At 53.9% G+C, this 28,000-nt stretch overlaps 9 protein-coding genes across 9 annotated transcripts; 3 read left to right on the forward strand and 6 right to left on the reverse strand.

Annotated features, from left to right (window-relative positions):
* Positions 1-13: 13 nt before the first annotated feature.
* Positions 14-1,608, reverse strand: QC763_710190 (uncharacterized protein; the record flags this gene model as incomplete). The annotated part of the gene is made up of 3 exons (XM_062916009.1): positions 14-95; positions 229-1,291; positions 1,356-1,608. 3 exons carry the CDS (start codon positions 1,606-1,608, stop codon positions 14-16), a joined length of 1,398 nt encoding a protein of 465 aa, XP_062762019.1.
* A 671-nt stretch (positions 1,609-2,279) lies between these two features.
* Positions 2,280-3,449, reverse strand: RER1 (retention in endoplasmic reticulum protein 1; the record flags this gene model as incomplete). Its single annotated transcript, XM_062916010.1, has 4 exons — positions 2,971-3,449; positions 2,789-2,906; positions 2,432-2,731; positions 2,280-2,365 (listed from the first exon to the last, which is right to left on the reverse strand). The coding sequence occupies exons 1-4, from the start codon at positions 3,295-3,297 to the stop codon at positions 2,280-2,282; spliced, it is 831 nt and encodes a 276-aa protein (XP_062762020.1). The 5' UTR covers positions 3,298-3,449.
* A 4-nt stretch (positions 3,450-3,453) lies between these two features.
* On the forward strand, positions 3,454-4,721 carry QC763_710210 (uncharacterized protein). Its single transcript, XM_062916011.1, has 2 exons — positions 3,454-3,795; positions 3,886-4,721. Exons 1-2 carry the CDS (start codon positions 3,612-3,614, stop codon positions 4,614-4,616), a joined length of 915 nt encoding a protein of 304 aa, XP_062762021.1. The 5' UTR covers positions 3,454-3,611; the 3' UTR covers positions 4,617-4,721.
* A 99-nt stretch (positions 4,722-4,820) lies between these two features.
* QC763_710220 (uncharacterized protein) lies at positions 4,821-8,486 on the reverse strand. The gene is made up of 2 exons (XM_062916012.1): positions 7,926-8,486; positions 4,821-7,869 (listed from the first exon to the last, which is right to left on the reverse strand). The coding sequence occupies exons 1-2, from the start codon at positions 7,983-7,985 to the stop codon at positions 5,167-5,169; spliced, it is 2,763 nt and encodes a 920-aa protein (XP_062762022.1). The 5' UTR covers positions 7,986-8,486; the 3' UTR covers positions 4,821-5,166.
* A 115-nt stretch (positions 8,487-8,601) lies between these two features.
* Positions 8,602-11,126, reverse strand: ATG15 (putative lipase atg15). The gene is made up of 3 exons (XM_062916013.1): positions 10,696-11,126; positions 9,267-10,633; positions 8,602-9,222 (listed from the first exon to the last, which is right to left on the reverse strand). The coding sequence occupies exons 1-3, from the start codon at positions 10,915-10,917 to the stop codon at positions 8,904-8,906; spliced, it is 1,908 nt and encodes a 635-aa protein (XP_062762023.1). The 5' UTR covers positions 10,918-11,126; the 3' UTR covers positions 8,602-8,903.
* A 493-nt stretch (positions 11,127-11,619) lies between these two features.
* On the forward strand, positions 11,620-15,028 carry QC763_710240 (uncharacterized protein). The gene is made up of 2 exons (XM_062916014.1): positions 11,620-14,634; positions 14,704-15,028. Exons 1-2 carry the CDS (start codon positions 12,433-12,435, stop codon positions 14,875-14,877), a joined length of 2,376 nt encoding a protein of 791 aa, XP_062762024.1. The 5' UTR covers positions 11,620-12,432; the 3' UTR covers positions 14,878-15,028.
* Positions 15,029-15,299: 271 nt separating this feature from the next.
* On the reverse strand, positions 15,300-18,318 carry ain1 (alpha-actinin). Its single transcript, XM_062916015.1, has 3 exons — positions 17,544-18,318; positions 16,491-17,470; positions 15,300-16,414 (listed from the first exon to the last, which is right to left on the reverse strand). The coding sequence occupies exons 1-3, from the start codon at positions 18,285-18,287 to the stop codon at positions 15,514-15,516; spliced, it is 2,625 nt and encodes an 874-aa protein (XP_062762025.1). The 5' UTR covers positions 18,288-18,318; the 3' UTR covers positions 15,300-15,513.
* Positions 18,319-19,891: 1,573 nt separating this feature from the next.
* PUS7 (multisubstrate pseudouridine synthase 7) lies at positions 19,892-24,801 on the forward strand. Its single transcript, XM_062916016.1, has 3 exons — positions 19,892-20,558; positions 20,617-20,725; positions 20,783-24,801. Exons 1-3 carry the CDS (start codon positions 20,440-20,442, stop codon positions 23,570-23,572), a joined length of 3,018 nt encoding a protein of 1,005 aa, XP_062762026.1. The 5' UTR covers positions 19,892-20,439; the 3' UTR covers positions 23,573-24,801.
* Positions 24,775-27,940, reverse strand: MKK1 (Protein kinase C signaling pathway involved MAPKK protein). The gene is made up of 4 exons (XM_062916017.1): positions 27,168-27,940; positions 26,226-26,966; positions 25,506-26,167; positions 24,775-25,444 (listed from the first exon to the last, which is right to left on the reverse strand). The coding sequence occupies exons 1-4, from the start codon at positions 27,210-27,212 to the stop codon at positions 25,309-25,311; spliced, it is 1,584 nt and encodes a 527-aa protein (XP_062762027.1). The 5' UTR covers positions 27,213-27,940; the 3' UTR covers positions 24,775-25,308.
* Between the last annotated feature and the right edge of the window lie 60 nt (positions 27,941-28,000).

The raw sequence follows: 28,000 nt of genomic DNA on the forward strand, positions 1-28,000 counted from the left end.
AACATACCACACATCAACCCTCAATAACGCGCCAAAACCCCGAGCCTAAAAAAGCCACTTTTTCTTCCAACTCAATCCTCATCCCCCTCAGCATCCTCCTCCCCCCCAGACACCCCTCTCCTCTCCCCACCATACCCGTCCTCACTGCCCACACTCCCCCTCCTCTCCTGCTCCCTTCCCCCATCTTGTTCCTCCTCCTCCTCCTCCTCATCCTCCCCCCCAAAGTACCCAACAGGCATGCTCTTAAACCTCTCCAACTCCTGCCTCAACTCCTCACTCGGCTCCCCAACCGTAACCTCCAGCTCCCCCACCCTCGCCTCCTCCTCCTCACCCTGCGGCAGCACCCCAATCGTCCTCGCAATATTCTTCGTCCTCTGGTTCCGAATCGTGGTCCTCTGCATGACAGGGTAGTAATAAACCCCCTTCTGCGCACTATCATCCCTCCGTCCCTTGCTCCCCGTCTCATCATTCCGATACGCAAGGATAACCTCCTCCGCATATTTCGTATGGTGATCCATCTCCTTTTCCGTAGCCGTCTCATACGCCCTGACCCTCGGAAACTTGAAAGCACCCCTACCCTCGCCATCAGTAGCGGTATACAACGACTCCTTCTCCTTATCCGGGTTGTCCACATCGAATTTCTCCCGGAACCTCTCCCCCGTCTTGCCATCCTGCGGTAGGTAAAAGTCGTAGTTCATCATCTGCAACGGCTTAGGGGTGTGATCCGGATCGCGGGCCCAAGCCTCATACGCCTGCTGGTAGGCCTCGTCCTCGGCCTGGGAGCGGGTGATGGGCTTGAGGATACCAGACAGCATGCGGGTGTCGTACTTGTCCGTTGCAGTGACGGGGTTGGTCTGGAACTTGACCGTGACGTAGGCGCCAGAGTCGGGAAAGGCTTCCAGGTCGGGCAAGAGGGGGAACGACTCGACAATGGTGCAGTTGGTGCGTTTGGAGGGGTGCTTGACTTTAGTCCTGTCCGCCAGGCCGACGGCCGCGGCTTCGAATGATTTCTCGATGCGCCGCTTGATCCAGGCTGGTGTTCCCCTGTCTGGCTCTGGGGAGACCTTGCGCTTGATGGGGCGCTTGGGAGCGGCGTTGCCGGCCGAGGGCCGAAGGAAGGGGTCGGCTTTGGGGCGGGAGACGGTGGTGGGAGTGTTGGAGATGTATTCCGTCCGGCGGAGGAAGGACACGCCCTGGTTCTGGGATTTGGGCTTGCCTAGGCTGCCGAGGGGACGGAGGAGGGCTCTGTCGTGGGGATGGATCGGGGGAGGCTCGGAGGGGGCTTGGATTGCTGGTTGCTGAAAGTCAGTTACGTTACAAGCGACTCGAAAATGGGAAATCGAAACAAGACGCACAGCTCTCATCGCCATCAAAAACACCCGGCATCCCCACCAGATCGAGCGGCATTCCGAGTTCGCCATCGGCCTCGATGTTCAATGGCTGAATGCGGGCGAGATGGGACGCAAAGTTGGGGTTGGTGTACTGGCCGCTAGCTAGACCAACGCTGGGGATGTTCAGTAGCTTCGGCGGGATGGGAGGTGGAGGGAGGGCATTGGAGTATCGGATTCTCGCAATGTAATCCTGCGAGTACTTTTCTGGTCGCGACATGATGGCCGGTTTGGTTGTGGTCCTGGTTGGAGAGAGAGAGAGAGAGAGAGAGAGAGAAAGAGAGCGAGAGAAAGAATTTGGCGAGGCGCGCGTTCGCGGTTCAATTTGTTGGAGTCGCGCGGTCCAAGCCGAAGGTGGACGATTAAGTTCGAGTTGAGCATAAGAGTGGGCCCGACCAGCTTCAGCGCTGTGGCCAAACACAGGTACCTACCTATTAAGAGAATCATTACTTTTGACATTTGATCGCACTTGAAATCGCAGAGACGTAATATATCACATATTCAATCCTCACTCAAACTCCAAATTTCACTCCAAAAATCATCCTCAAATTACCCCTACCCAACTCTCTGTCTCTCCCATCCCCAAAGAACGACCCCCTCGACTCGATTAAAACAAATATATAACATTAATACAAGGGGTTGTCGTAAAGTCCTTCCCCCCTCATCTTCACCATGTGTCATGATACATGCAATCTAGCCTGCCCTGCCAGAGAGTTTGTTGTCTATCCCACCTTGAACCAACCCATCCATCCACCCGCGCAAAAAATGCTTATCCATTTCCGTTGCGAGCGCGTGTGCCTGACTTTAGAAAAACGCCTCCATCCCGCCCGCCGACCAAATCACTTTTTGTGTTCCGTCCAAAAAAAAAGCCAATCATGATCACTCTGCAATTTATGAGCTGTTCTTGGTGTAGCGCGCCTTGCCAACGGTAAATGGCACGTAGCGGTACTTGATCATGTGCTGGATTTGCTTGCGCACTGTTGCAAGTTGGTGTCAGATGCTGAAAATTGCAGAGGATAGGGATAAGTAGGGAAAAGACTTACTGGTCAAAACAAAAAGCATAATCCAGTACATCACCAACACAGGCCAAAACACAGGCACATTAAACACCTCGAACCAGGTGCACACAAACGAGATGGAAATGGCGCGGGTGGCGGCGTGCCAGAACTTGAACTCGGGCAGGCGGCGGATAAAGGGGCGGAACTCCTCGTCCTGCTTGGTAGGGAGAGAACCGAGGCTGCCGTCTTCCATGTCATTGTCGAGGGCCTCGTTGGAGGGGTCGAATTTGGGCTGGAGGAAGGCGAGGAAGAGGTTGAGGAGGTAGATGCCGAGGGCGTAGGCCACTGTGAATAGTTCCATCGTTAGCATGCGGTACAAGAAGAGAGGTCGGGTAGACATACCGATATACCAGCCTTGCGCAAAGAAGACGCGCGCAAAGAAAAAGACGAGCAGCACGCCGGTGCCGACCCATCGGTAGAGAGTGTGGGGAGTCGACTGGTCGAGGAGCGCTTGGTATTGCTGTCTTTCTGTTAGTTTTCTGTCTCTTCCTCTCTGTCCAAACCCAGAGTCTGGTATCGCATACCCTCGACAGCTTGTTCGTTTGCGCAGTCACGGCACCGAAGGCCGACATTGGTTCCTCGACAGCGTCCATCTTGTGTATAATTCTCCCGTCGAAAAGTAGGATCGTCGTGGTCGTTGGCGTTGTGAAGTTGAAGAAAAGACACAGAGTTATCACAGGCTGGTGGACAGCAGAACAAGCACAGCAGCAGCAGAACGGTGGCAGTGGCTGATTGCGCGTTCTCAGATAGGAGGATACGTGACAGATTAATCGGTTTAGCCACACAGAACTTCCCGCAAGTTTAGGGGGCCTACCCACAAGTGGAAATTTTTGACCAAGAACCTGCCACATCTGGCCAGGGTGTGGGGTCGGCACCTTTTACTAAAGTGTGGCTGAGACTTTTTGGTAGCGAGCAACCCCCTGTTCAGTTGCCGCAAGCAGGGGTGGTCATGTTTTAGGCCGAGGATAAGCTTGTACCGGTGACGTCTGGGTGTTAAGAAGGGACGAGCATGTGGAGGGAAGAAGCTACCCCATTGTCCCGAAGAATGGGGGGAGGGTGATCTTAAACATTGCCGTCCCGCATTCCATTCCGTCTGATGGAATTTGTCTTTTATATAAGACTTTAGATTTCTCAATTCCATTCGTGAGCTTCACACATCGTACAAATGCACCCCACCGCCCGCCTCGCCGTTCGCAGCAGCGGCTTCCGTGCTGCTGCCGGAACAGCTCGTCTCTCCCGCTTCCAGCCATCCACCCTTCCCCGTGTCGTCGTCCGCTTTTCTTCCTCTGGATCAAACCCCCAGTATGAGTTCATCCAAGTGACTGAGCCCCGTCCGGGCGTCGGGCAGAGTATGTCTCCTGAACTATCACCCCCTCAACCACATATCCATTATTTACTTTCCCCCTTTCCATCACCCACTTACTAACCGCCCATTGCAGTCACCCTCAACCGCCCCAAAGCCCTCAACGCACTCTCCACCCCCCTCATAACCGAGCTCAACACCGCCCTCCTCACCTTCCAATCAACCCCCTCCATCCGCGCAATCCTCCTAACCGGATCCCAGAAAGCCTTCGCCGCCGGCGCCGACATCAAGGAAATGGCACCCTTAACCTTCAGCTCGGCCTACCTCAACTCCTTCATCGAATCCTGGTCCAACCTCACCACCACCCTCAAAAAACCCCTCATCGCCGCCGTCTCCGGCCACGCACTTGGCGGAGGGTGTGAGTTAGCCCTCATGGCGGACATGATCTACTGCACCAAAACCGCCAATTTCGGGCAGCCGGAAATCAAACTCGGAACCATCCCCGGAGCGGGCGGGTCGCAGAGGTTGACGAGGGCGGTGGGCAAGGCAAAGGCTATGGAGCTGATATTGACGGGGAAGAGTTTCTCTGGGGAGGAGGCGGAACAGTGGGGGGTTGCTGCAAGGGCGTTTGGGAGTTATGAGGAGTTGATGGAGGAGAGTCTCAAGACTGCGGAGACGATTGCGGGGTACAGCAAGGTTGCGGTGCAGGCGGCCAAGGAGGTGGTGAATAAGAGCCAGGAGTTGGGCTTGAGGGATGGGGTCGAGTTTGAGAGACGGGTTTTTCACGCGTTGTTTGGGAGTGAGGATCAGAAGGAGGGGATGGGGGCTTTTGGTGAGAAGAGGAAGGCTCAGTGGAAGGATCAGTAGAGATGTGGTGAAATTGTGGGGGTATGGGATGTCGGTGATGCTGGTAGAAAGGAAGAGGTGTTTATAGTTGTGATGTAAAAGATCTGTGAAAAGTTATCAAGTTTTTATTGCACATGTCCTGGATGTGTCTCTACAGTCTTGTGTGATCTTACAGCTCTTGATGTCTTTGCCTTTTGTTAGAATCTAAAATTATTCTCTAAAGACCGGCCGCATCATATACAGTGTGCACCAGGCATGTCCTCAACAATTTGCATACGGCAAGTAGTATAATGATATTGTTACTCAAAAGCACCCCGAAAAACACCCCAGATTGCAGAGCAAGCCGCACCAGTGGGCAGAGGGCGCACTGCCACACGACTGCCCAAACGAAACGCCAGGTCCAGCCATATCATGGAAATATATGTACACCAAAGTCCTTCGCAAGGGCAGTAAATAATAGCAGTTCGGGCCTGGCCACTGCAGCGGCGTGCGCCGCAATCTGGAAGGCTTTTCCAGATTGATTTTTCTCTTCTTATTTCGCAACTCCATCCAACCCCTTCTGGTTGGGCTGTCACCCCCCAAGAACCTTTACATACGGCCCAGGAAACAGCCCCCCCTTCCCTTGATACCACCCGTGAAACCACTCCCCATTCACATCCTCCACCTCCCCAATCTCTGCCCCTTTAGGGAAAAACAACTCATCATCTACCCCCTCGGCCGGAACCCAACCCCAGTTCGCCACTGCTTTTGGGTCTGTTCCTCCATCGGGAGGGAAATCGTCTTCGTCCTGGACAAGTTCGGAGAGTTGCTCTGGTTTTAGATCGGCAACACTCCTGGGGTTTACCCCTTTTGTTGACGTAACCATGTCCACCCCGACCAACCTCGCTTTTCTCGTGCTGCTGCTGCTGCTGTTGGGGTCAATTTTCCAACTCCATGTTTGATATGATGAGTGTTTTGGAATAGATTCGATACGTAACCGTCGCCCGCCGACAAGGTCCTTGAATATTTTTCTCTTGTAAACCGTCTCGCTCGGGCTGGGGGAAGAAAGCGAAAAAGCCAACATGACCATCCTGTGCCCCTTTGGACAGCGGCGCCATCCCTTTGGGCCGTTTTCCATGGGGAGGTGGTTCATGTCGAGGAAATGGTTGTAGCACGCCACGCAGAGATTTGTACAATCCCCAGCAATGGCAGAGGGTAGTTGGGAAGGGCAGGAGTAGCAGTGATAATAAACTTGGTTGCGAGGTATGGGCTTGGTGCATTGCTCGCAGTGCTGTTTTGGGTCGGACGGGTGGTAGACTCCTTTGCTGCGGGTAGTGCTGTTTGCGACGGCTATTGATGAGGGCGCAAAGGGGGATTGTTGAGGGGAGGGTTTAGACATGTAGGTGAAGGGGGTGAGGGGGTGGGGGCAGGATTTTCCTTTGCTGACGCAGGTGTTGCAGTACCCCCAGTCCCCAGCGTTGCAGGTGTCACATCCCCAGTGGAGGTCGTTGCGCGTAAAGGCTGAGCACCCTGAGCAGAAGGTGCCTCGCTGTAACCGATCGGCTGGGTTTTCAGCTGTTAACGTCCGGCGACCTTCTGCTCCTCCCGGAAGGGTAGAGGGGGGGAGGTATCGGCTCCCAACCAGTGTGTGCGGCGGTGGGAGGTCTGGGCCAAGTCGTTTCCACTTCTGGAGGGCGTTTGGGCCGTACCCAAAGAAGTGTAGACATCCCTTGCCGCGGCGGTAGCAGTCGAGACAAATATTCCAGTTGCCTTCGTGGCAGAGATTGCAGTTGTAGTGGAGATCGTATTGGATGTGTTCCCTGGAGCAGTGGTTGCATTGGATCAGGGGCTCTTTATACCACACTGGCTGGGCTCGTCGTAGGGACGCTAATGGCGGAGAGTTGATATCATTGCTCAGCGGCCCTGACGTCGGCGCAAGAGTAGGAGAGTCATGTCGAGCGAGTTCCCTCCTAGCCGGACCAACTTCGGCCGGCAACTCCATCGGTGATTGCTGTGTTGGTATAGTTCCAGCTGGTATCAAAGGTATCGGCATCGTTCCCGCAGGTACAAGCGGTATCGGCTCCCTCAGCGGAGAAGCCCTCTCTCCCGGTGACTCCCTCCGAGACGAAGGCGTCGTCGTCGTCGTCGTCACCGTAGCAGAAGTAGGCGAGCTCGAAGTCCCTCCTCTCAACCTCGGCCTCAACGGAGCAGGCGCATCCCCCAAAGCCACCGGATCAGTCTGCACCCTACTCCCCACCCTAACCGGCTCAGGAAACTGCGCCGGCGGCAACGGAACCGTGGCGCTCCTCCCACTACTCGACGTCCGTCTCCTACTCCTCCCCGGCTCCTGCACCTCCAGTCTCCCAGCAAAACTGGTACTCGGTGGATACCTCCCCCTAGGCTCCCTGTCACTCTCATTCCCACTCTGACTCGGCGCCCGTGAGTGAACCGTATGCCTACTCGCCGGCCGTGACCCCTCCCTCGTCGTCGTAACCACACCAGTCGCCGTCCTACTCCTCGGCCTGACCCCCTCAGTATTATGACTCCTCGAACTAGTCCCACTCCCCCTCACCCTCCCCCCCTCGTTATTCCTCACCCGTTCCCTATGCCTTCGTCTATACGCCTCCGTTATCCTCCGACTAAGTTCATCATTGTTCTCCAAATCAATATTATCCAAATCCAACCCATCCAGCAACCCCTCCTCCTGAATCTGCCTCGCAAACTCCTCCACCTCCCGTTCAATATCCCTCGCATCCACCCCTTCCGTACTGATTAAACTCCTGAGGCTGCTCTGGTGAGTAACCTCCCGCTCCCTCTCCCTCCTCCTTTCCCTCCTTCGCTCACCACTATCCCCCCTCCTCCGCCCCAACCCCTCCGTTGCCTCCCTCAAACTAACAGCCTGCACCCGTTCCAACAACCTCCTCTCCTCCTCATCCCGTTCCACCTCCTCCCTCGTCCTATCCTGAAACGGCAGTCGCGGCATTATGTCTTCTCCCCGTTTATACTGCCCATCCATCTCCCTCTTCTCCTCCTCGCTCTTGATCCTCTCACAAGTAGGATTGATCCTTTCAAACATTTCTAGTAGTGTCGCCACCCTAGCATCATGTTTCGTGTCCCTTACCCTATCCCGACAACTCGGACAAGTGTACACGGCGAAATCGGGCGGGGGAGGGGGACCGGGGCGGGAGAGGAGGGAGGAGGCTTGGAAGGAGAACCAGGACTTCAGGCAGGGGGCGCAGAAGGTGTGCAGGCAGTCCAGGAGGGTTAGGGGGGTGTGGAGGAGGTCGGTGCAGATCTGCAGCACGGGAACATCAGTAGTCGTCGGGGTAGGAGGGGAGGGATGGGGCTTACGGAGCAGGTGAGTTCCGCCTCTAGGGAAATCGCCGGGCCTGGGTTGGTTGAGGTCGACATCGTGAGACAGTAAGGGCCCGTCACCCCCGGACCCGAGAGTGTGGCTGAACGAACGGGCGGGCGGGATCGATTTCGGGACGGAGGGTAAGGTGAGTTGACGAAAAATAAGGGCCCAACTGCTGTGTTCTTGTCGTTCTTGAATCGTTGCAAGTATCGGTGTGAACCACCAAATCGGCGGGGGTGATAGGTAAAGATCTACAGCTTTAAATCCGCAAGAAACCTGAGACAAAAAAGACACTAGAACCCTCTCCCGGGTCCCGAGTATATACATACACAAATACGAATCCACGCCGAGAAAACTGGGCACCGTTAAAGTCAACCTCAAAGTGCAGGGCTGAGCTTGCTGACATCGCTCTCCATCCAACTGCAGCTCGCCCTGCCCGCCCATCACCAGGCGGGGCAAATCGTGGGGCTCTCCATAATCTCCACTGATGTCCCCCCAGGATCATGCATATACCGATGGATAAACGATCAGTACTAGATTCCCAGATTCAAATCGTCTAGCAATGCACACAAACTTGTCATATCAAACTCATTACAGCTATAAATAATGCAAGGCTATGTACGCACACCATGTCATCTATGCAATCTACCCAACTGAATGACGACCACCCGCCCCCCTTATTCATACCTCAACACTCTCCCACCTCGCTATCATCCTGCCTCCTCGTGAGAACCAATGCCGGATTTCCGTGCATGTTGTAATTCCAACTACTACCAAAAAAAAAAACAAAAAAAAAAAAAAAAAAAAACTCAAAAAAAACTCCATGTATATGTCATTATGCAAAAAAGAAGAAAAAACAAGTTTCTGAATCTGTAACACTCATCAACGCCTAAACCTCCTATCCTACCCTACGCCTTTCAAACCAAACCGATATTACAGAAAGGAAAAAAAAAAACATGGAAAGAAGCCTGTTGTTACATCTCGTCGTTCTTGACGGATGGCTCGCCCTCGTACTCTTTGCACATTCCATACCATGCCCTAGAACGACAGCCGGCTGTTTCTGTTACTGTTGGAGCAGGCGTCGTGTTGGGCATGGTTGGTGGAGGGGTAATAGTGGACTGCTCGGTAGTTGTCGTGGAGCTTGTGCCTATTGTTGTGATATCATCATAGCATCCCCAGAATCGGCCTGGGGTGGCGCATGAGGTGGTGGGAGTGGGAGTGGGCGTGGGAGTTGTTGAAGTGATTGTCGTTGTCAAGGTTGTCTTGTCCTTGCAACCAAACCATCCCCTAGACCTGTTAGCACAGTGTTTCTATTGAGTCCATATTCATAAACTTACGGAGTCAGGCACGTGGTGGTCGTTGCCGTTGTGGTAACAGTAGTAGTAGTGATTGTGCCCGCGGTGGTGGTAGTCTCATCCAGGCAGCCCCACCATCCTGGTGTCTTGCAAGTCTCAGTTCGGGTCCTTGTCTTTTCGGTGGACGTGGCCGATATCGACGTCGTCGTAGTCTCTGTGCCGTTGCTCTCGTACATCTTCCAATTGCCACAGTCTCTGCACTCTGGCGTAAACTTGCACTTGGCCGCTTCATCATACTTGAGGATGACATCGTGGATGACGGATCGAATCTTGTGCGTACCAATTCCGACGCGCCACCCCTTGTCAGCCACCGTATCGTACACACACTCCATGCCTGTGTGACAGGCGGTTTCTAGAGCATAACCGCCGTACGAGCAAGAAGCAGTGGCTCCGTTGCAGGTACCAATGTAGATCGGGTCGGCGGTGTGTCCAAAGTGAAAGGCGCCCGTGTACCGCCTAGCTTGCGGTGCTTCCGGGTCAGCACCAGGAGGCACGGGCAAGCCCAGTCTGCTGGCCGGCAAGGCTTCCGGAACGGCCTGGAAGGTCACGGTCGGAACGCCATACGTAAGGCCGAGGAAAGAGCTGACAGCACCTCCGAGAGAGTGGCCAGTCAACCAGATGTTGGCATTGGGATAGAGCTCCGTAACATTGGCATAGAGCTCACGGCCCGCCTGGTAGTAGCGGTTCTCATCCCGCAACGCCTGAGTAACGCACGTCGTGTTGCAAGTATAGGTCGACGTCGCGCAAGAGCAAACCTGCCGCCATGTCCAGGGTCCTTGCTGAGCGCAGCAGCAACTGAAAAAGAGGTTATCGTTTTCTTTATCGTTGGTCGTCGTGCCATCACCGTCAAAGACGGCAAGCGAGGTGCCCTTCAAGCCAATCACTACCGTCGAGTTGGTCTGATCCGCAAAGATATGTCCACGCAATCCATCGCCCTGCCAACCAAAGTCGGCACTTCTGTTGAACGGCCTTCCAACCTCTTCCCAATCGGCCTCTCCCTCGTGCTCCACGTAGGCGTCGGCTGCCATGTATGCCATCGTCAGGACTGTCTGCTTATCGGTAATATTCGGCCCTGGAACCTCGTCCATGGTCCACGCCGATGGGGCAAGAACCGAAACAAAACCCTGTTGTCTTGATTGAGCCACGAGGGGGTCTACCACGGCGGGTCTGCGGTCGACCAACCGCTGTATCGTCACCGCGTCACTCTGCGCTCGGAGCGGGCCAATGCGCTCGCGGCCGTATCCATCTTCGGCGGCCAAAAAGACATTGGCTTTTGTCGCATCGACATCCTGTTTTCGGTGAAGGCCGGGGTGCTTGTGAGTACCATGGTGGAAGACGTGGCGCAGGGTCTGGTGGCAGATTGATGGGTTAGCCCACTCGTCATACACAGCGATAAGATAACAAGACTTACAAAGGTGTGTTCGGCAGGCTGTGGGGCTTCTGGTGATAAACCTGGAATCGGAGAGATGTCTATTGGTATAGGTAGCACCTGTTGCGCATCTCCCTGGTGATTTCTGGGCGCTGTCGCGATGGTAGTCCCGGAGAGGGCGAGGAAGGACAACAGTAGCTGGGCGGTGACCCGTCCATTCGATGTGCACTGGGCACCTGCCTCCTTCCTCCTCCACCACATCATGGCCGGCGTGTTATTGTGGCGATGGGAGGGTTGAGGGTAAGGTGATGACGGTTGATGGTAGATGCTGTCCGTCAACTGTTGGCTACGGGTGAATCATGAGTGAAATCGCTGGTTGAATGAACGGTGAAAAAGAGGGAGAGAGACTAGATCCCCGCGTGTTGCTGGCATCCATATGACGACGCAAGGTTGGGTGCATGGGCGCGCCGATCGGAAAAGGATACGCCACCGCCAATCAGCGCCGCTGAACCTTTGCGGTACCTGCCTATGGCGCATCAAAGAGGCTCAACTTTTGGTTACTCGATATTCTCATCTTCATCTATGCGTAGTTCATAATATTGAAGTCTCCTGAGTCCTTTAATCGCTGAATATATCTATCTTGCCTCCCTTCTCAACATCATCTTATGGACCTTGTTCCCAAAGATACCTCCAGAGCATGTGTCACGCTGCTGCGAGCAGATGCGGCATTGATAACAACAGCTGGCAGGCCAAGTATCTTCCCCGCTATTGGACAGCAAAAGGTACTCCGCTTCGAGTGGAGCGATAACAGCCTCATCTAACCCCGGATCTGCTGGGCCTCGTTGTCCCATGACATGCATCAACAACTCACCCGTTGAGTTGGTTGGTGCCTGCTGATGACTGAAGGCGGTGACAAAAACCTTTTTTCGTCTTTTTAGATCTTCCAACTAGATTTCGCTGAACTACTTCTCTTCAGTATATTCTCAGCACTCAGTAGCTCTCGAAGAATATCCATTGTATAGTGTAATCCCAAGGCCATGACTGGTTGAAGCAGTGATGCTCCAAGATCGTATTCTATGTGCCATAAACATGCATACCTTACGTCTGTCTCTACAATCGTCATCGGCCACGAGTCTCACCTTACAGCCCCTTTCCTTTCTTTCCCAGTCATTTCAGAATTCGGGTCCTCCAGAAGGCGAGGCCAGTCTCGTGCGCACCTTGAAGGCTGGCGGCGTCCGATAACAAACCTCTTATCGGACCCACCACGAGTACGTACCTCGCCCAGCACCGGCACCTCAACTGTGACAGCTCGAACAAGAGCTCCGTTTCTCCCGCGACGAAGTGTCTCTTGTCTGTTCTAGCGACTCGCGTCGTCCCGAATTCCCCTCCCCTCTCTCAATCCCTTCCTCACTTTGCACCGCCAGCTTCAGTGTTCATTCATTCTGTTTCTCCAACGGGTTGGCTCTTTGAAGTGGCTCGGTCTGTGGGTGGTCTGTACGGCTGGGCCTGTGGTTTCAAGGCTCCCCTAAAATTACTACCATAAGCCGCTGCGACAGCATCAGCCAGCCAGGTAAGGTAAACGGCCAATGTTGACCACCCTGTGTTTTTTTCTGTCATTAGGTTATGCCCAGTGCAGCCGCAAGGGATGGGGCGATCTCCCGCTCGTTTATCTTTTTGTAGACTTTTCTTCTGCTATTGTTCTCCAGAAACCCCCCTGCTTTGAAGGAAGCGCATTGTGGTCACGGATCCTGCGGATAGAGACTTGAACACAGCACTGACATGTTGTCCAGCCTGAGCCCAAACCCCAGCAACAGCAGCACCGACAGCAGCATCATGTCGTCCAACCCACCAAGTGCCGCAGAGCGCTCTGGCTCCTCGAGACCTCTTCGTTCCTTTCGTGTCGAGCGCTCACCCTCCCCGGAACCAACGTCTCGTCCAAAGAGAGCCAGTACCATCATGACGGGACCAACGCCTGGTGCGAAGTCCATGGTCCGTACTGCGTCTGGCACGCATGTGAGGCTGGGCAGCGAGACGGAAAGGCCAGACACCTTTGAGAGCCGGATTAGTGAGGAGAATGCCGATTCTGAACCACCGAGGGCCTCAGTTGACCTGGACGATCTGCCCATCGAGCTGGTCAGCTTGACCGACGGCTTCATTGACTCATTGTCGGCCAAGGTCCATTCCACTCCGCCAAATATTGACAGGCTGTCGCAAATGTTCCAGGACTTTTATGCTACTGCCTCAGCCCATATCAGGACCCATATCGACAGCCTGGCTACTCTGCAGAGGCGAGATGTGTCTCCGACGCCAGCCCTGTCGACCAGAGCATCTGCTGCCAGCTTGCTCCGGGCCAAGGCTGCTTCGCTGGGTACCAAGGAGAAGACGAAGCCAGGAGTTGTCAGAAGGGAGTCAGAGATGTTGACACCAGAAGAGCTGGCGGAAAGGAAAAAGGCGCGGAGAGCGCTGGAGCAGAAGAAGGGACTCTTGGAGGAAGCCGTGGAGAGGAGGTTATGTGAAGGAGTCTACAGCAAAATCTACCGCCATCGTACCACTCAAGACGAAGCACAGGATGCCAAACTTCGGTCAAAAACTGCTGCCCTCGCCGTGGTTGATATTGGGCCCGTGGATCTCGGTGTCGAGCTCGGCACACCGGAAAATGATCCAGAAGCGATCGCCAAGAAGACGGCCGAGGTCAAGGAGTGGTTAGAGGGCGCAAGGAAAGAGCTCACGTTGATGAGCCAGGCGCGGTATCCCCTTCGGAAGATCAACCACCTAAAGGCCGCCTTCAAGAGCATCATTGATACCCTGGCACATTTCCACCCCTCGTCCTCGGCCGATGAGCTCATGCCCATGCTCATCTACACTCTCATCACCCTCCCACCACAGAACCTCAACGCCATCAGTGACATCAACTTCATCCAGCGCTTCCGCTGGGAACAAAAGCTAACCGGCGAGGCCTCCTACTGCCTAACAACTCTCGAAGCGACAATCAGCTTCCTCGAAACCGTGGATCTATCCACCCTCCGCGCCGACGAAACCCCCGGCGGGCCCATGAAAGCCCCCGGCTCACCCCCTAAAGAAAACACCTTTCCCCCAGCCTTCTCACCCACCTCACCCTCTCCCCCGACCGCCGCCACCGCCATCGCGGCGGCAGCCGCCTCCAGTCCAAACCCCAACACAGCAACAGCCTCCCTCTCCGCCAATTTGATCAGGCCCCCCTCCCCCTCCCCCTCCTCAGCAGCCGCAGTGGGCTTCCGCTCCACAGTCTCGCAACAGCTCCGCAACCGCCGCCTCTCAGACCTAGTAAACACCCCCGCTCAAGCCTTCAACGCCGCCTCCGACGCTGTCCTCTCAACAGTCAACACCGCCGACCAGTCCCTAAAAACAATAGGAAACTCCCTCGGCGACAGCTACAAATTCCTCCTCGGCAAGCTCCGCGAACCTCTCTCCCAACCCGACGGCCAAGTCCTCGTGCCCAAAACCCTCGACGACGCCAGGAAACTGATCGGGACACCGCCACCACCCCTCGACAGGGCTGACTCCCCCTCCCCTGGCCCGGGTCCGGTGTCAGAAGACCGCCCCCCATTATTGTCTTTCATCTCAGGCACAGGCCGCAAAGTATCTCGCGACCCTTCCGCGGATAGTACTCGCAGCGGGGGCTCACGACGTGCCCTAGACGAACCCAATTTACGCCCCCCCACATCAACAACAACAACAACAACAGCAGTAGCCACAGGAGGGGGCGGTAGTCCAGTTGTGACCAGCCCGCTAGACTCCATGAGACAATTAGGCAACTCGTTCAACCCCTTGGGTCGTATCTCGGCCGGCATCGGCGGCTTTCGCAACTTTGGCCGTTCAACGCCCACACCGTCATCACCTGCGCCACCCACGCCGACGAAGGATGCTGTTTCTACTCTCTCAACCCGTGGGTTGGGAGTCACGACCGGGGCTGCGGGGACAGAAGGGGGTGATTTGGCTACTGTGAGTCCAAGTCCAACCACAACTGGTGATATAACAAGGGCAAGCGGTGCTGACGACTGTGCGAAAAAGGCATTTCCCGATCTGGCAGGGTCACTCCCGCCAAGGAAAATTGAGGGGCCGATACAGAAGTTCGTGAACATGCAGAATGCCGCCGAAATGAAAGTGGGGGATGTGTTTGAGCTGCTGAAGGACTACAAGAGGTTGGCTGGGGCGATCAAGGAGATGGGGGGGTTCAAGGAGTGATGATGTTGGGTACCTAAGTGTGTTGGAATAGATGAGGGTAAAAGGTTGGGTGTATGTGGTGACTGACATCTTGCATTCGGAATGGATAAACAAATCTAGGATATGACAGGTAGAAAGTGTCAAGAGAAATGAAATCATCAATATCAGCAGTTTGAAGCACATAAAAATTGAAATCAGCAAAGCTGTATAAGAGTACTCTTTATTTCTCTAATCCTACCCTACTTCTTCCTTCCCCTCCCCTTTCCTATCCTTTTTGCTTTGCTTGTGTGAGGTGTAAAAAAACCAAATTTGACCTCCATCCATCCATCCATCCATCCATCCATCCATCCATCCATCCATCCATCCATCCATCCACCCACCTTTCCATCCAATGCTTCCTTCCATCCCAGCCAACCATTCATTCATTCACCTATCCATCATTCACGATACACCACCCAGTAGCAGCAACTATCCACCCAGCCATAGCAACCTGATATCAGATGCTACCTACCTAAATGCCACCAGCCAACAAAGATTAAATCGAAAAACCCGTATAAAATAAAGAAACCCACCAAAAGGCAAACCAAAAATCCAGGGGCATGGTGGTGCACCAGTAACACTAACCCGCTTCTTTTGCTCAACCGCCCCCTTCCTCCATCAATAAACCCCATTCTTCCCGCTAGCCACACTCTTCGCCGGACTCGTCCTCCCATTCGTCCTTTCCCCCAAAATCCCACTAACATTACTCCTCCCACTCCCACTACTAGCCGGCCTGCCCCCCTCATCAGCAATCAACCTCTCCATAAAAGCAATATAATCAAACTGCCTCTTCCCCCTGTCCTCCTTCACATCCGGCCCCTTGTGCTCAGGAATAATCTCCACCAGCTTCTCAATCACCTCGTCCGGCACCAAGCTATGCCGCAGATCCATCTCCGTCACATACGGCTTCCCGTCCGCCACCTCCCTAAAGCTCTGAAACACCTGCTCCGCCGTGTTCTGATCCTCCGTCACATCAACCATGAACCGAATAAACTGCTCAAACGTCACCCTGTCCCGCCCGTTCGACGTCGCCAAAAAGTACTCGTGCATCTCATCCTCGGAAAACACCAAGCCCAGCGACGCCAACGCGGCCGAAAACTCAATTTCCGACAGGGAATTGCTGTCGTCTCGGTCAAAGTGCCTAAAGACAGACTCGAATTCCTCGAGCTGGATAGGCGTGAGGTTCGTCATGCTCCGTGCCACAACTTGGTTGTCCAAGAAGGCCAATTTTTTCGAAACCGACGATTTGACGAGCGAGAGCTCGTACACCAGCTCGTCGTACGTGTAAGTCGTAAAGTCGTTCTCTTCAATGTTCGCCTCCTGGCACTTGGCGTCTACTGCCGCGATGGTCACCAGGTACGCGTCTAGAGGTGGTAAGTTATCCGACAGCTTTCTGACATGGTGCAGCTGGTCTTCTACATCGCCTTCCAGCCCTGATATGGCTAGTTGCATCGTGTTGAGGGCGAGCGCAAAATCGTTGGCCTTGTCGGCAAAAGACTTGCGGAGGGCGTTTTTGATGCTGTCTTTGTCAGTTTTGGAATCCAAAAAAAGGAAAAGAAAAAGAAAGAAAAAAAAGGATGAGGGCAAGATCTCACTCTCTAATGGTCTCATTGATCAATTGACCGCGCGCCATCTCAGACTTGGTCAGATTCGACCATTCCCTATCAAGCGTATCTAGACTCAAATGCGCTGGTGGATCATACGGTCGCAACCGATACGTCCCCAACTTGGTCTTGATGTTCCCCAACAGCGTCGCCAACTCGCTCTTCTCCGCCACCCACTCCCTCTTGACACCCCTCTTGTAAGACGCAAACTCACCCGCCTGCGCCTTGGCGTCAGCATAAGTCCCCTCAAACTTTGCAGTCTGCCAGCTCTCAATCTGGGCACGGATGGCCTTGAGAAGAGCAGCCATTCTCCTCTCATAAGCGCTCTGCATCTCCCAGGCACCCTGCATGTTGTTCACAAACTTCTCCACGCGCCGACCCGCGTTCTCAACCTTTTCCATCTGAGAAAAGGCGTGGAACCAGTAGGCAATATACGTCATGAGCGAGCGCTCGTCAGGCTTGGCCACATCGCACACATCCTCCACATCAAGCAGCTTGGGGATGCCAATCTCCTTATGAGCGATATCAAACGCCAGCTGCATGTTGCCCCGGTGATCCGACTTGTCGAGAGCGTCATAGTCGATCAGGTCGGGACGGTGGATATCAAGCAAGGCACAGAATGCCAGGCCATCATTCCAGCTCGCACTAAAATCCCGTACGTCGACCTCGTCGTAACAGGCTGTTTTACGTTGACACCATAGAAGTAGACCTTCTTTGGCCGTCATACCCTCCTCGTTAATGTCACTGATGGTGAAACGCAAAATAAGCGTCCATATCAGCCCCAGGATAATCTTTCTGTTTCCGTCCACGACATCTTCGGCGCCTATATTCGTCATTTGAATCCCTCGGGATTTGATAAAGTTGAGGGCGAGGTTGGCGTTCTCGAAGCGCTGCACACGCAGCTTTGGTTTGGCGGCATATCGGCCGAGTGATTCGCCCGAGAGACACTCGAGGAGGTGGATGAGCATTACCTGTTGGAAAAAAACGGTCAGCATATATACTTCCGACAGCTTTTGCCAGAGAATAATAATAAAAAACACATACGCCATCACTCAGGTCTTGCACCAGATCCTTGACCTCGAGGTTCCGGACTTCCAACTTTGTGTTTAGCCATTTGGTAAAGGTCTTTTGCTGGACCGTAATCCAGCGCTGCTGCTCGGCGAAGGCCATCCTGGTCAGGCCCTGCTCGTGGGGAGGTTCGGTGGCGGCGAGAGCGTCGGCGGCGGGGGTGTTCGAGGCCCGCTTGAAGCGGCCTTTCAACGAGTTTTCCCTCTTGCTGGCGAGGGCTAGGCTGGTTGAGCCTGAACGCTGCAGTCGGGCGGCATGCAGCTGTTTGGCGTCGCGGCGGCTGCGGGTGAGTGGTGGCCGTTGGGGTTGGGGACTGCCCGTGTGAGCACCGAGACCACCAGGTGGGGATGATGGAGATTTGGCGGTGGGGACGTCGTCAGTGCAGTGGGTAGTGTGGCTAGTGCACGATGATGAAGCGGTGCTGGCGATGGATGCCCGTCTGTATTCGTCGTCGTCGGCGTTGTTGTCGCAGATGTCAAAGGTGGTATCCGTGGAGTATTCGGATGAGCCGTTGGAGGAGGCTACCGAGGACACCGAGAGCGCGGAGGGGCGGTTGACAATGGTTGCGGTGGTGGTGGTGGTGGCGCTGTGGCTGCCCGAGTGTTGCTGTAAACAATCGAGATCAGGGAATCGCTCCAGCTCCAACCCCAACCCCACGCTGTTGCCGGGCAGGCCTGGTGCCGGCTGTCCGCCAGCGGCACAACTGTCAAATCCCGCCATTTTTGGCCCGACAGAGCCCCTGATAACGATAAGAAAATAAGGTTGGTCCCAAGATCAGATGCACCACGCCGAGCCTGCTCAGGGGTATGTAGCACCTGGGTATCGAACACAAAAAGAAAAAAATCCAGGGGAGTCGAACAGCGCCGGGCTTCAAGAACAAGACGAGATGCAACATGTGTCTTAGAGTTGTCTCCTGGGGGATCTACAGCTTATATTTCTCTCTGTCCCTTCCGCCAACAGCCAACTCCATGGTGTGTCCGGCACGGCATATGCTATCCTTCGCAAGCACTCTCTTACAGCTGAGAGGATGAAACACCACGGTCCAAGGTCTCCCGTTCCAACAGCAGCCCGCTGGCCTTCTGTTGTCAATGCATCTTGTCAAGTATTTTGAAATGTCGCACCCTGGTGGGACTCCGGCCTCGTGCCGATCGTAGAGCGAGATCGTAGATCCGGCTGTTTGTTCCTAGGTGGGGAGGAAGACGATCACAAGTTACAGTTGCCACCAAGAACCCTGACTGCTGGGCAGCGACACGCATCGATACCACTCTACTGGTGAAAATCGACTGCCAGTCATTCATGCTGGTGACATCCTGGCTGGAAAGAGACGAAAATATCACCGACATCTGTGCCCTCAATAGATCCTTTTATTAAGTCGATGTTCATTTTGTGTTTGGCAACGTCCTGTTCAGCGATAGACGGCCCATTGTCGCATGAATATTGGGTCCTTGAAGCGAGCAGAATCCGACGGCATCTGCTTCATGTGTAGCCTATGAATACTGTGATGTATTTAGCCACCAGGCTTTCGGGTCGCCACAGGAACTGCTCAGTCTCCAAGCAGAGAAAGCTTGACCTCGGCCACCCAGGTTGTAGACATCGAAGTCGGCACTGAGGAGCAATAAGCCAACAAGTGTTGACAACATAATTAAACCCCAATTTTGACATGTTCTCAAGGCCTTGAAAGTTGGCTATGACAAAAATAGACATGAAGGTCAAAAGCCCTTGAATTTCAGGTTGCAATCCTGTTCTGAAAAGATATTGTGTAGAAGTCCCACTACTTTTGTTCACGAGGTGCTCCATTTCACCCAATGTTGGAGCCGAACAGCCATGCTCTGACAGTCATCTGCTGTGTCACGATGAGATGCAGATTGCGCCATCTAAGGAATTGATGGCTGTCTCAAGCCCAGACTGCCTTGGTGTGTATAAAGGTTTCCAAAATCATATTGACAGACCATGTGATACGAGGCTTGAGATTTGAACATGACTGCCATTTATATAGTAATAATGCATCGCAATCCTTTTCCCCATGACGAGCTGGCAACTGGAGGCTGTTCCTGAATGTCCCTGGCAATGCACCCCTTGACCTGGAGATCCACTGATCTGGACACGCCGTTGAACCCCATCTGTGGGGGAACCAGATCTGTTGACAGCCAGCCAATAGGGGAGCTTGAATGCTCTTCACCCCTGCACTTCACTTGCCCTGGCCCGAGCTTGGCAGGGCTCACCGCCCGACCTGCGGATGCCAGCCCCACTATTCTGCCAGGAAACTCCCCCACTAATCGGCTTGGCTTATCCTTTTTTTGACGTCCCTACGGTTCACTGACTCTCCTCCATCTGTACAACCAAAGAAAAATAACAGGCACAGACCGACCTGCAACTTTGCCGACATAGCTGCAGTACAAGAAGTGACCCGTTTCCGCACCCGCCGAGCCATCGCCGGCGAGCTGCCCATTGCTTCATTGCATTCACAAGGTACGTAGACATCTTCTTCCTTTCTCTCACAATTCCACCTTCCCTTCCTTCTATCACCACCTTTCCTCTCACCCCAATCGAGTCGCCTGGACTGTCACTACTCGGTCCCATTTTCACTGCCCCACCTACACTGCACCTCTCAGATCAAAACATTCATCTTCACTCTGTCTTTCACCCCTCATTCTCTCTTCCCACGCCTTCCTCCCTTCCCTCACATCCATCAACACTACCGACACAGCGACTCCATCATCCTGGCCTTCAGTTAACCTGCTAGTTGAGCTATAGCCACATCGAGTCGCGCAGCAATAACCGCTTCGTTCTGCCAACACTGTAACAATCACAACCGCAAATCACGCAGCATCACAAGAGTCCTTGTTGATCAAAGCCAAGAATCAAATCAACAATGGCTCAGCGTCCCAATACACACCTGCCCGCGGTGCGTTTGGAGACTGAGAAGAATCTGGGCATCACCCATCGTTCTGCCGCCCTGAACTTTGCCTGGACTGGCGATATCCGCAAGCGGTAAGTCTTTCTGTCCTTGATCGCTGTCTTTTGTGATTTTTCTGACTGGAAAATGCAGATATACCGATTTCCTTGTGTATGAGATCAACATAGATGGTTCTGTCATCCACCTTTACGACTTCATTGAAGACAAGCCGGCTCACTCCCCAACTGAGAGTCAGTTTCAGGTGAGATGGTTGTCTTGATGTGATTTGACCAACAGACTGTGCTAACCCCATTTCCAGAACAAGTCGACTGCTCTTGTTCCCGCTTCGACTGGGCCTCGCAAGCAGGAAAACAAAGCCCCTATTGTAGTCCAAGAGATTTCCAAGGAGGACCAGGAGAAGCTCATCAAGTTGATCGGCGCGTCGACAGCCAAGAAGCTCATCGAGGTCGACAACAATGTGCAACGCAAAGTGCTCATGAGCGCCGAAAACCGCACTGTCGTCTTCGACCCGATTGACGATCGCTCTCAACGTGCCGAAGTCCATCAGGAGATTCGTCGCATCTTCAACAGCCGTGTGGAGACTGTTGCCAACTCTGAAGGCATCATCACTGCGACCCCCTCCAAGTGGGCTGTCACGCGTGGCAGCAGTAACAACCGCACTCCTAGCCAGACATTTGGTTCCCGTCGCGACAATACTAGAGGTCAAGATCGCAACGTCAGCTTCGCCAAGCTGGGTGGTGAATATCTCCACTTCACCATGTACAAGGAGAACAAGGATACGATGGACGCAATCAACACAATCGCCCGTCTCTTGAAGATCAAGGCCACAAATTTTGGCTTTGCCGGCACCAAAGATCGCCGTGCCGCGACTGTTCAGCGGATCAGTGTCCGCTACCAGAGGGCCTCGAACCTCACTTGGTTGAACACCCGTATCCCCAACGTCAAGGTTGGTGATTTTGTGCACAAGGAGCAGCCACTCTCTCTTGGTCAACACGGTGGCAATGAGTTCATCATCACTCTCAAGAACTGCTCCCCTCTCGGTGGCAGTGAATGCTCTGTTGCTCAGCGCATGAAGATGATTCAACAGACGGTTGAGTGCGGCCTTGCCTATCTTAAGCATAACGGATACATCAACTACTTTGGTCTTCAGCGCTTCGGCACCCACACCATCGGGACCCACCTTCTTGGCATGAAGATTCTGCAAGGCGATTTCGAAGGCGTCATCGACGCCATTCTTCATGTCGATGATCACTACATTCAGGAGGCCTTCAATAACGTTGGTTCATCTCACGGGACCAAGCGTGATTTTGATCACAGCCACGGCAATGGCAACAACGCCAGCACTGCCAACCGCGATGACTACGATCGTGCCCGCGCCATCACCATCTGGAAGACTTCCAAGAATGCAAGCAAGGCTGTGGAGGGCCTACCCAAGAGATTCAGCTCTGAAATCGCTCTCATCCGCCACCTTGGCAAGAACCCAAAGGACTTTACGGGTGCAATTCTGAGCATCACGCGTAGTATGCGAATGATGTATATTCACGCCTTCCAGTCCTACGTCTGGAACCACGCTGCATCCCGTCGTTGGTCCAAGTATGGCGCTCGTGTCATTGAAGGCGACATTGTCTTGAACGAGGATGTTGAGGATGCCATCACTCGTCCCAGCGAGGATGATGAGTTCGACACTTACGACGACAATGAGGTCGCTCATGTCTTCCCCCAAGCTCACGTGGTTACTGCCGAGGACCTGGCTGCTGAGAAGTACACCATCTTCGATGTCGTTCTCCCCACTCCCGGCTATGATGTCGTTTATCCCCAGAATGAGATTGGCGAGTTCTACGTCGAGTTCATGGGCAAGGAGGAAAATGGCGGTCTGAATCCTTACGACATGCGTCGCAAGAATCGGGAGTTCTCTCTCAGCGGCAGCTACCGCGCTCTCATGGGTCGCTTCATTACTGAGCCCCAATACGCCATTCGGGCTTATGTCGATGACACTGAGCAAATGTACCCCACTGACTTGGATTTTGCTACTCACAAGAAGGCCCAGCAGAAGAAGTCTCTGGCCCAGCCCAAGCCAGCCAGCCAGGCTGCCAACTCTTGGAATGCCTTTGCCGCCAATCCTGCGGCATTTGATGATGCTTTGGCTGAGTTTCAGCGCCGGCGCAAGGCTAGCGAAGGGCCTGCTTCTGAAGTCAAGACAGTCATCAAGGAGACTTGGGTCGAAACTGGTGTCAACGGCTCCGCTAAGCGCGTCAAGGTTGCCCGCCATCAGCAAGAGATTGAGTCACCGCCCGAGACCCCTCAGGCCGACGCTTTGACCAGGCGTTCTTCTGATCCCGAGCTTCAGGCTCACATGAAAGCCGCGCTGTTCCCTGGGAACACGGAGGCTCCGGCTGTCGTCCCCCAAGAGGATCTCGAAATGGTCGACACCCCTTGCGCCCCTACCCCTGCCAGGGGCCCTGCTTTCCTCTTGAAGTCGCCCCCTGTCGGCAAGGGTGTTTCCCTTCTTGACGCGTACTCTCCCATCGCTGAGCCTGCCGCTCCTCTCCAGCAGAATCCTGGTAATTTGTCTGGGGATGGCGGTCTTGTCGTCCCGAAGGGTCCCAATACCTCTGGCGCCCGAGGTCTTTCTGACGCGTTCTACGCCGCTGGCGGGGACGACCCTTTTGTTGGCCAAACTTCGCCTCCTACGACCATTGTGAAGAAAGAAGAGAGCGACTCGGTTGCCAAGTCAGAATCCGACGAATGGTACGGGAAGAAGGAATTGGCTGGTCTTCTCGGCGGCCCGACTGCTCTCGTCAAGACTGAGCAGGAAGACGACGCCGCGCCCTCTACCTCCCAGGCGCTCGTCAAGGTTGAGGACGACTGCAAGTCGGATTCCAGTGTCGAAGAGTTGATCAATGGTGTCCCCTTGCCCAAATTCTACACGGCGTCCAACAACCCGTTGTTGCCTCCCAAGAACATTGTCGACGTCGACACTCTCGACCCCAGGGCGCGCAAGATTGCTGTCATTCTCAAATTTCAGCTTAAGACTAGCAACTATGCCACTGTTGTGCTCCGTGAGCTCATGGGTACTACTGTCGAGTAGTGTGCCCACTTTTCAACACCAACCCTACAGGTGGCTTTGCCTGATCAACCGAAGCTATCCACAACAGGACGAGATTATACTGAAATTTCTTGTCCCTCTGTTTTCTGATCGCATTTGAGGCGATGTCATCGCGTCTCAGCAACATCTGGTGGAGCACATGGGCTCCTGATTGCCACGATGGTTCATTTTGCCGTATACACATTCACGGATACGCGGCCGCTTTTCATGGCTCGATCCTACAAGCATAACTATTCACTTTCTTCGACTCAAGCATAACTACATCAACTGTCTTCGACCTGTACACTATTCGCTGCACGACTACTGCCGTACCAAGCACACCGACTCGATTTTCTTGCAAGCATTTCAGCAAGCGTTGCCATTAAGTTAGCGACCTCGAGACATTGCAAGCCATGTTCAAAGCCAAGGACTTTTTTGTTCATTCTCGCGTCGGAAGCTCCCATTCAATTGGGGACATCTCAGAAAGCCGCTCTCACTGAGTTGGGGGGGCACACTCTTAGAGGGAAGCTCCCATTAAGTTGGGGACATTACCGAAACAAAATCTTTGGCACGACGGGAGGTTCTCATCGAGTTGGGGACGTTACCGAGTTTTGAGGCATTGGGTGTTCTTTTCCTCTTCATTGGTCGTCATTGTCTTTTTTTTTGTTCTTTCCTTCGGGGTGGGTTTGCTTTGCGTGGAGTTCCGGTTCGGCATACATGAAAATGGTGTTTGGGATTTATAGACGGATGGATGGGACAAGGGCAAAAGTTTGGGATGGTTGTTTTCTTCATTCTCTTTCTCTCTCATTTCTTTTCTTCTTTTGGTCGTCAAGATTTGATTGATTATAAGAGATACCCACTTTTGCGATTTTGAGGAGAGGAGAAAAGGAAGATATCCCCTGTGAGGAAGGGAAGAAAATAGGTGCTGGGATTTGTAGGGAGAGAAGATTGGTGGGATTATGGCGAGCATTCCGAGACATCACAACACAAGGACAACACTAGGTTTTCGGTTTTCAGTTTTCTATTTCCCTCAAGAAAAGAGGGAAGGGTAGTAGATGATGGACTTTGTTAGCTAGTGTGTGATGGCTAGGGGTAATAAGGAGAAGTCTACTGCTATATTCTTTTGTTTTGTTTTGGTGATGTGAGTATGTATGTTACAAGCAGTTGAAGCATGGTCCTCACTGAAGTGATAACTACACCTAGATCCAATCTTGAAACCGCCTTGTAATTTGTGAAGCCACCCACATCCCCAATTGTCACAGCATCAAAGAAAAATGTAATGTAAATAGGCCCAGCCCGTGTATATATTTCATCTCGGTAAAATCTTTATGTAAAATACTCGACCTAAAATCTCAAGGCATTCATCATTAAGGATAGAGAGAAGAAGGCGTAAAGTAAGTAAGAGTGTGTGTGTGTGTGTGTGTGTGTGTGTTTCGTCGTTGTAGAATGTAGTTCGTGCGTGTTGGCCCAACATCATCATCCATCCCTTCCTGCCAGCGCCAACCTGCCCCCCAACCCCAACCCCAACCCCAATTCCCATATTGCCGTCCGTATATCTAACCAAGATAAAGTTGGAAATATCGTACCAGATCACCACCCCTGAACCCCGACCGTGACTCCTAGCCATAACAAGCCAGTATCTTCTTCTCTTCTTCCTAGTCAAAATGTCGTTTCAATCACCCCTTCCATTTCGGAGAGGCTTCTATCCTCAACTCTCCTACATCTTCACACTCTTCCCCTCACTTCTTATCATCCCACCCCCAAACCTGCGTCAAATACTTGCTCATATTCACCCTCTTGGTCTTCATCTCCACCATCCAAGGGTGCTCCAGCATCCTCCACGGCGTTGCCCTCCTAAGCGGATCCTTCTCCAGACTATTCCCCCCAAAAAGTCAGCAATCTTCCCAACCATTTCCCTTTGTCGGCGATCACTTACCAGCACTCAATAAAATACTTAAAACTATCACTCCAAAAAATGCTCGCCTCGGGCTCGTCCTTCAGCTTGGGAATCGGCTGCCTCACAATATACGTCAACAAATCAATCAACCCCGCCCTAGGCTGCATCTCGGTCCCGTCCGCAGGAAACGGAAACCTATGCTGCGCAACCTCCAGCAGCGTCACGCCCGTCGACCAGACGTCGCTCGTGATGGTGTATGACTGCCCCGTGATCCGTTCCGGAGCCATGTAGTAACTCGTTCCGATAAAAGTGTTGGCATCTCCCTTGGTGCCAAACTCACCCGACACACCAAAGTCGCAAAGCTTAACCTCCCCGTTGCGGCAGAGGAGGATGTTGCTCGGTTTGATGTCACGGTGAATAATTTTTTTGCTGTGGAGGTAGGTCAGGCCCTGGAGGACGCCCTCGGAAATCTTCCCGAGGACTTTTTCTCCTGTGCGGCCGCCGAGGCGCTTGACTTCCTTGTAGATGGAGTCGAGCGAGCCGCCCTCGCAGAATTCCATCGCGATGGAGATGGTGGCGGTCGAGGGGTCGACAAAGGCGCCGTAGTACCTGCAGATGTGCTCCGACATGCAGTCCTTGTTGAAGCCGAGCTCGCGGACGATTTGGCGTTTGACGTCGGGGTCGGGGTTGGTTGTGATGACCTTTTGGGTACGTTAGTTTACACATGGTGATGGATAAAGGGGTCAAAAGGGCGCGTACCTTGAGAGCGAAAACCGTGTTCCCCCCCTTGAGCTTACACCTCGTCACCGCACCACCCGCACCCTCTCCCAAACTCCCCAGCTCGACAATCCTCTTCTCCATGCTCACGATCCTCCAGCCTTCATCGTCCAGATCCTCCACATCCGCGCTCCTCGCCTTGTCTAGGCTCAGCTTGTCGAAGCTCTCCAGCCCGTGTAGGCTGTTTTCTCTTTCCATACCGACGCTCTCGCTGGCGTTTGAGTAGAGCGATCCCACAGCTGATACCGGGTCCCCTGTCCCGGCGTGTCTAGTCGGCCCAATGCCATACTGCTCAGCAAACGACAAAGCGCTGAACTGCGACCCGGCACTGGTTGGGTTGCTCGCGCGGCCATCAAAGGGGCCGAAAGAGCCGGATCTGGAGTGGGCGGCGCTGGATTCGCTGCCGCCGCTGGCGGATTGGAGACTGAGGGCGGGCTTGATGTGTTGTGGTTGTTCTTGCGGGACCACGCTGCTGCTTCCCATGGGGGTAGCAAGATGAAGAGTCGGGAGTGCTGGTCTACCTGGGGCCGGGCCGGGGTTGCTGAGTGGTTTTGCGTTGGGGGATGGAGGGATGGCGAGGCCGAGACGGGGAGCACGTCCGCCGGAGCGGTTGCCTCCTGGGAGGGCGGGACGGAGGAGGGGAACGCTGTTCATCTTTGGGACGGAGGAGCCGGGCGAGGGCTGTGGTGATGGGAACTCCAGGGTAAGGTTTGGTGGTTGAGGCTTTGACATGGTTGGCAATGGTTAGTTGAGGATATCTACAATGATACTGGAGAGGACTGATTGTTCCAAGGTTCCGGTGGGATGGGTCCACCAGTCGCCTGATTGTTTGACAAAAGCCCCGGCACAGACAGGCACTGACGGGGAGAGGGAGAGAGAAAGAGAGGAGAGATTTTTATTGATTGGAAAGAAAAAGGTCCATACCCGAGGCGCAGCGGCCTCGCTGCTCTGATTGTCTGAAGCGACCATTCTGGGCCTGTTGGAAACTCCTGCGCTGTCGGGTCACCTCACAGCAGAGGAGGGGGGTTAGCGGGGAACGGGGCGGCAGCTAGTTGAGTAAACAGGGCTGCTAGACTCGGCGGTGGGCGGACGGTCGAGTCGTGCGAATGCAACTGTTGATTATCTCGAGGATGTAGGGCTGAGAAAGGTTCCCTTTCGAGATATCTGAGGGCAAATGGCCAAATGCGATGCGGTGCGGTGCGGTGCGGTGGAAAGAGCTCGTGCGACGAACAGCAGCGAGCCGACAGCGATGGAACGCACGGATAAGGCAGGCAGGCAAGGCACGGCTTTCAGGTGGTGGGGTGGTGTGGTGCTCGCTAGGGATATGGCCGGTTTGGAATCGGGCCAGATCGGTCCTGTCCTGTCCTCGATGAGTTGTCCTTGACTACGGAGTAGGGAGTCCTGGGTGACCGCAGATTCGGGAAGAGGGAGGAAGAGGGATTTGAGGGTGATGGAGGAGTTGAGGTGGTGGTCAGAGATAGAATAGTCCTAGATAGATATTTGCCCCTGTGCTGCTGAGACCAGACGAACAAGACAAGAAAGACATCTGCACGTTCGAGGCAAGCCGGGCGCCTGTGGTTCTAGGACCAGGGGGCCTCTGAGGTTTGCTTGGCCGGCCGCTGGCCAATGCGAGGACCCGGGTGTCCAGGGGTGGCCGTTGGGGGTGAAAGGCGGGGCACCGTCTGGTGCCATCACCAGACAAAGACTTTCTTTAACGTCCAAGTTTCAAAGTTTGAACTAGCGAACATTTTGACAGC

The sequence above is a fragment of the Podospora pseudopauciseta genome (genome assembly GCF_035222475.1).
Source record: "Podospora pseudopauciseta strain CBS 411.78 chromosome 7 map unlocalized CBS411.78m_7, whole genome shotgun sequence".
Classification (NCBI taxonomy): Eukaryota; Fungi; Ascomycota; class Sordariomycetes; order Sordariales; family Podosporaceae; genus Podospora; species Podospora pseudopauciseta.